The 6,940-nt window shown below is 34.9% G+C and overlaps 1 protein-coding gene across 1 annotated transcript; it reads right to left on the minus strand.

Annotated features, from left to right (window-relative positions):
- Positions 1 to 712: 712 nt before the first annotated feature.
- On the minus strand, positions 713 to 6,248 carry LOC147539975 (protein neprosin-like). Its single transcript, XM_086641701.1, has 7 exons — positions 5,977 to 6,248; positions 5,799 to 5,885; positions 5,476 to 5,670; positions 4,115 to 4,276; positions 3,985 to 4,038; positions 3,285 to 3,431; positions 713 to 1,327 (listed from the first exon to the last, which is right to left on the minus strand). Exons 1-7 carry the CDS (start codon positions 6,094 to 6,096, stop codon positions 947 to 949), a joined length of 1,146 nt encoding a protein of 381 aa, XP_086497827.1. The 5' UTR covers positions 6,097 to 6,248; the 3' UTR covers positions 713 to 946.
- Between the last annotated feature and the right edge of the window lie 692 nt (positions 6,249 to 6,940).

The raw sequence follows: 6,940 nt of genomic DNA on the forward strand, positions 1-6,940 counted from the left end.
AATTGAAGCGTGGTATGGCAGGCTGCGTGAAATCTTTCTCTTCACTCATCTCTCTCCTTTTTCAAGTCACTCAAGAAGACGACAACTCTCCTTTCTCAGGCCTTAGTTGAATGTAGCTCTGGTACCAGTGTTAGGTGGTCTTGGGTCTCTCTCACCCCAAAAGCTAGCTCAAGAGATAAGGTTTATCCCACACTTATTAACACACACCATGCCCCTTCCACAACCAATGTGGGATTAACCTAACAGAGAGAAGATGAGGTGGAGAGAGAGAGACCCAACTATAATACGTTGTTGGTTTTTTATTCTTTTTGTTGCAAAAGGTTTTTTTCTTGATAGATTAATTATAGATATTTTAAATAAACAGAGGTGGTTCCATGAATATACTTTGAATGCTAACAACTGAAAATCGGTCACGAAGACTCTGAAGAAACTCAAACACTCGATGACATGATTACGATCAATGTTCGTCTTCCCAACACCACAACCACAGGGTTGAAGAGTGATTGTAGTGTCCAATTCACCCCCAATAAGTTGTTAACCATAAGTATTAAAATTCTATTGACAAAGTTTAGAAACCGATTTGCACATTTCATACATATGATGGAACTTGGAATATGCATACCGTTCAAAGGAGTACTACGTTTTAATAGATGACATGTAGTCAGCATTATATCATATGATTTGAAGACGTCATACTAATGGAACACAAACATAATTCTCAATACTATAAATATTTCATAACACCAATTTATACAACACGATACGAGAAGACGATCACATCTAAGTCCTCTCTTTATTTTTGAAGGAACTAGACAACCATTTAGTTACAAGTCCACGCGTTATTCCACCATATTTATACATTACAAAAGCAACTTCAAACCAGGGCACGATATAATTCATGTTGTTGTATTACCTATCACATATTTATAGTATAACTCATCCATTTTCAAGGACAAATTGTGGATAAACCAGGGCCTCCATAATAGAAATAGTAACCAGCATTAGTGTTGGTTGTGGTTCCAAATGCCAAATCGTAACAGTTCGGATTTGTTACAGATTTCCCAATGCCGATTGGGTCTCTCAGAGTATTGGTTGCATCGACCGTTTCGAGATTTCTAAAATAACTCGCTTTATTTGGACCTTCAGATGGGAAGTGACCGCTGCCCATCTCAGTCGTTGTGTGACGACCGTTGGGTCGTTTATTTACAATCTCTCCACCCCAAACTACTGTATCTGCTGCAGTAGATAAAGATGTAAATATAGAACTTGGCCAGTATCCTATTACAGTACTTCCATACTGGACCCACCAATTTCCTGTTACCTTATCCTGCAATATTCATTTAATATCACAATCGGTTCAAATAAAGAATGTCACTCGTGTCGTATGAAAGGTTTAAGACTAGGAATAGGAATACGTGTTAGACTGGTGTTCATAAAAAGTCAGAGTTTTAACTATTACTATTATTGTTTTGAGTTTCAGAACAATGATAAACTTATATTCTAACAGATTATATTAATAAATGATAGAAATTAATGAAGGACAGAGGCGAGTTGGTTGCTCTTTCCCTAAGACAATAGTCACACTGTATTTCGAACTAACAGTAATGAGATTTGCCTCCTAGGATACAACTGTCTTATCTTTCTGATTTGAAGGTCCGTTCTGGTCGGAAATCTGGCGACTTCTTGCAAGCAATATGATTTTTTTAATTTTTTTTTGGATATTTGTTACTTCGAAGTATCTTTTTTCAATCTGAGTTACAAGTCTTTTATAAACTAAGAACAATCACCATGGTTGTTGGGTCAACAATTATAATGACTGTTGAGTCTAACCGACTTTGACCAGTCAACGGGACTGTTCTGGCCCGTTAGATGGTGATTCGTGTGATAACTACCAGAAAATATCTCGTCCATTGAGTTTCATCTGATGCACGTGCAAAGTGGGCGCCTCTAAAGCGCCCTAAAAGCCCAAGCGCGTGACAACTCACTTATTACCAAAATATAAGTGAGTAATTGCTTATAAGACTTCATAATTTTGTCTTAGTACTAGATGTGGGACTAACTATAGTTAGCTCAAAGCTCCAATGTTATAACTCCAAATTCAAATATTAATATCCCATTCGTTGTTTTATGCAGTCGAAATTCAAGCCCACGACAACACGAACGCAACAATATCTATTTTGAACTATTGCGACGAATGGAACCCACTCAAATATGCAAAAAAAAGTCCTTTGTGTTTTTGGGCCAAATTCCAACAATATGAAATTTAGAACCTCTCCACTCATGTCACAAGTGATTTTAAACGGGGTTTGATGACCTCAAACTTAATTTACAGAACCCCATTGTCAAAATAAAGAATGGCTCTCCTATTGTATTTTAAGTTAGCGTCAAGATTATCAAATTGATTTTTTTACACAATTAACATTTCCTTGACGATTCATCATTATATTGCAAAGTAATTTCTGCTTGGTCGTTATCTTCGCAACTAGTTCCGTGTTGGTCCCGTAAGTTTGAGGTTGACATTTTTTTTATTAGGTTTCTCGTCTCTATGTGTTAAGTTTGCGGTTATCTAACTCAAAACTAATTTGCAATGAGTCGGAGGACTTAGAGATTATATTCTTGGTTGCTAGATCGTCCTTATCTCATGTAAGACTATTCTCACACTATGTCTGGAGGAACTCTACTGCAACAGATTTTCCATTCACCGGACTTGGAGGGCTCAACACTTTTTTTCTTGTTGAACAAAACAATGCAATGCAAATGAGAGGGAGAAGAACAAGGAGATGAGTGAAAAAAACAGGAAGAAACAATTAGATTAAGAGGGTAGTTTGGAGAAAAAAGAGTAGCCCTAACTAAAAAGAAAGCTATCGTGACACCCAAAGCTTTAGCAGTTGTCGGTATTGTCTGTGTTTTTACCACTTCACACGGGTAAGGAGTTTTGTTCTTGGTGAAGACTCCTCGAACCCCCAAAAGATCTCGGTACTTACTAACCCTGAGCGTTCACTTATAGTCTAGACTTTGGACACTCTCGTCAGCGATGTGGGACTATCACAATCCTCGACCATCGAGTCGTCTTTGACTCTGATTTAATCAAGTAAGAGCCTCTCATGTATTAATTAGGATTATTAAATTATCCATTTTCAATTATGTAACTCATGTATACTTTTTTGTGTAAAGTCCCTCTCATGTAATTCTATACATTGAATACTTGTTTGAACCTCAATGTATCCTTGAGCAAATTTAATTATTTCACAAAGAAGGTTAGTAAGAGATTGAAATCGAATTACCTTCCATATCTGAATGTGGGCTGCGTATTGAAGCCCGTTGTATGTGGAAGATGGTTCTGCAGGAAAACCAAGAGATAATAGGTTGTCTCGTTGTACAAATCCTGAGCAAACTACATCGTAGCACCCGGTTTTTCTGTAACCATCACTCTGAAAGAAAAAAAAAAACCCAAACTATATATTTAGATACTATATTAACGTGGTATATAAATTCAAATTGATGACTGAATTTTTTATTGTATAATTTCACTTAGTTGGGGTTATCAGTTTGGACGGCTTAGATTTAAAATAATAACTTCAATTCTAGCAAAAGGTTCCGAATTTTCAAAGTTTTAATTAAAAGGTTTCCGAACTTAATGATCAACGATTTTAATGTCCAAACTTTTAAAAATTTCAAAATTTGAAAATTTCTGAATCTTTAAAGTTTTAAACATTTATGTGCGAGAACACCTTAAAGTTCTGAAGTTTTTAGAGGTATGAAACAAAAAAATCTAGTAAAAAGGTCATAACGAATAACAGGTCCTTAACGGTATTTCAATGAATCTTTGGTTTACATTAAATATATAGAGTATAAAATGTAAACCAAACAAATATTTGTTTCTAACTTCTCATACCACAATTTCATCAAAAAAAAAAAAAAAAACTTCTCATACCACCATAAATTAAATTTGTTTTTGGAGTGAAGGAGTTTTGTAATACTTACAGTCCAATACAAAAAGAAACGTGCCCTGTAATCGCCATATAGTTGTGGTTGTACCTAAGGCAATTGACAAGTTAATATACTACAAGATAATATAATGTGGAGATAGATAGATTAGGGTTTAAGGAGTTACCGTCCATCCAGCCTCTACAGTATTCATACTGTTGCCTTCGCCGGCAGTGATCCATATCTGTGAGAAACTTGCTTCTGAACTTGATCCTAAATTGGGTTTCCAAACATTAATATAGGCAACTCCTCCATAATATGCTTTTCCCGACACGCCCGCTATTGCATACTACATGTAGGTTCACCGTTTCTAATTAATCCAAATTTAGCTTGAGAAATCGTAGGTGTAAATAAAATAAAGGTAGTTCTTGATGATTTAAAACGATTTTTTTATGGGTTCTAAGGATCTAGTGTTGTTTTCATGACAATCTTATTACATCTTTGTGATGTATCAATGTCATATCATATGTAGTCATGGGCATAATTAGGAATTTGAGAGCTTTAGTGCCGAATTTTATTTGGAGCCTTCAATGATATAATCGTGGACTGAAGTGTGACTCAAAAACGTTTTCTTCCAACTTCACGTTGGAATGGTAGACAAATAACGAGGCCAAACTTTTCGGTCAGTTACAAATTGGGGTTCAGACTGAAATTAACCCTTAAATTAGGTCGCGACTTTGGGACATAAAGAAAATTCTCTCGGGGAATAAAGATTTAGTCAGTCAAGATTGACTTTGAGACCATTTTTATATTTTAGCCCTAAAATAAATCTGTTTGATTCTTAGTTCTTAACCTTCATCTTCACATTCACCCACAAATTCTTATGTTCTCTGTAATTTGAGCTTTTGATTATAACCTAACTAAAACACAAACAATGGATTATAAGGTTTCATATAGATGGATTTAGAGAAAGAATTGGAAAGGACAACAAGACAACGAGAAATACATACACATATATATATATATATATATATATATATATATATAGAGAGAGAGAGAGAGAGAGAGAGAGAGAGAGAGAGAGAGAGAGAGAGAGAGAGAGAGAGAGAGAGAGAGAGAGAGAGAGAGAGAGAGAGAGAGAGAGAGAGAGAGAGAGAGAGAGAGAGAGAGAGAGAGAGAGAGAGAGAGAGAGAGAGAGAGAGGTGACAAAAAAGACGAGTAACCGAAAATTATGGTGTCAATGATGGGTGGAAATTGTGGTGGTAGTGGTCGGAATGTGTGGGTGAAGATGAAGACTAAAGGCTAAAAAGCAAATATATTTATTTTTAGATTAAAAGATAAAAATGTCTTCTAAGTCAATCTTGATTGACTAAGTCTTCACGTCTCAAAGATTTTTCTTTATTTCCCAAAACTGCAGCCTAAAATTACACCAATTCATGGGCCTGTCATCTCTACCAACTTTTATTATTTTCCATAAAAAAATTAATTAATTTAATTATTAAGAAATTAATCAAGAAATATAAGTCAATACTCATTTTAGAGTATTACCTCGTGCCCATTTGAACTCTCCAATTTGGAGAAGGTGCTATTTATCCTTTGGGGCTTTTGACCATTGTTATATAATACAGTTCTTCGAATAGGAACAGTTCCTTCTGGACATCGTCCATGTTGATGCCATGTTTGTTTAACATTACCTTGGAAATCGTCCGTGGTAAACCCGTCAGGATATGAACTCGGTTTCATCTGTTTCGTAACAATAAATCCAATAAATAATAATATATTACATTATTAATATAAAATTTCAAATATACGACAATTTTATCTTCTTACGTACTAATCAAAAAATGATAATTAGTTGCTAGAAAAAAAACCTGAATGATATGATCACGAAGCAAAGGATGCTTAAATGCTGGTTGTTTATACATATCGTAACAGTCGATAATCTCACCATCTTTGGCCTGCCAAAATGGAGAAGGGATGTATTATGATTAAATTGAAATGGATACAACTAGGTAATTGATTAACACCCAACAAATAAACATTTAATACCTCAATTGTCTTGATTATCGCTTTGTTAACTATTCTTCCTTCACAGGATTCATGAGAAAGAACATGAAGGATTACCATTAATATGAACATAAAACTGGGTATTTGATGAAGTTTGGCCATTTGAATTGTTAAACCCTTTTCTATCCTTAATTTGGATTAGTACATAATCAATTTTTGTACAAATACACATAATTTATAGGGGGAGAGTAGAGGAAAATCTCAAGGGTATGCGTCATAAATACTCATAATGAATAAATCTATTGGCATGGGATGTCATAGCACCAAAATTACAAGCTTTTGACCTAGCTTTATTTTAAGGTTTATAAGGCCTACTAGAGAGAGACACGACTCCCCTCGTAGAAAACTATTTCTTTCTCGGCAGTGATACTCTGTCCGACCCCTAATTTAGTTGAATCCTTACAAGATGATGTGGCTTGTCACGTCGAACAAAGTTGCCTTGATGGCAGAACATAAATGAATTTCTCTAAACTTCATTTTAATCCCTTTAGAGTATCATTTGTTTCTTCGTCTTTGTTTTGAGGGCCTGAAATTGGACAACTGATTTTGATTAACAAACCAAATCTAATCCCTCAATCTCTTAATCCCCTTTAGTAAAAATGTTAAGTATTTGATGAATCGCAACTAGGGCATTTTAGCGCTTGTGATGGTGGGATTAATTATACCGTGAGCAGAGAGAATCTAGACATCATATTCTTAGTTACTAGATCATTCTTTTTTCCCTTTATGTGTTGTGTTATTTGAGTCTAACATGTGTGTTTTTCCTTCTTTTCGAGTGATGTGGATATGGTGTGGATTTTAAACATATGACCATGTGTTGGTTTAGCTCAAATACATGTTATATTTACGGAAATGCTAAGTTCACAAAAAATTTGACAAATTTTTTGAAATGATGTGGCAAGTCTATTTTGGAAGTATGACTGAATCCTGACAATTAAAACATAAA

This window comes from Eschscholzia californica, unplaced genomic scaffold (genome assembly GCF_041429995.1).
Source record: "Eschscholzia californica isolate CP2 unplaced genomic scaffold, dmEscCali1.0.p SCAF_5, whole genome shotgun sequence".
In the NCBI taxonomy this organism is placed as follows: Eukaryota; Viridiplantae; Streptophyta; class Magnoliopsida; order Ranunculales; family Papaveraceae; genus Eschscholzia; species Eschscholzia californica.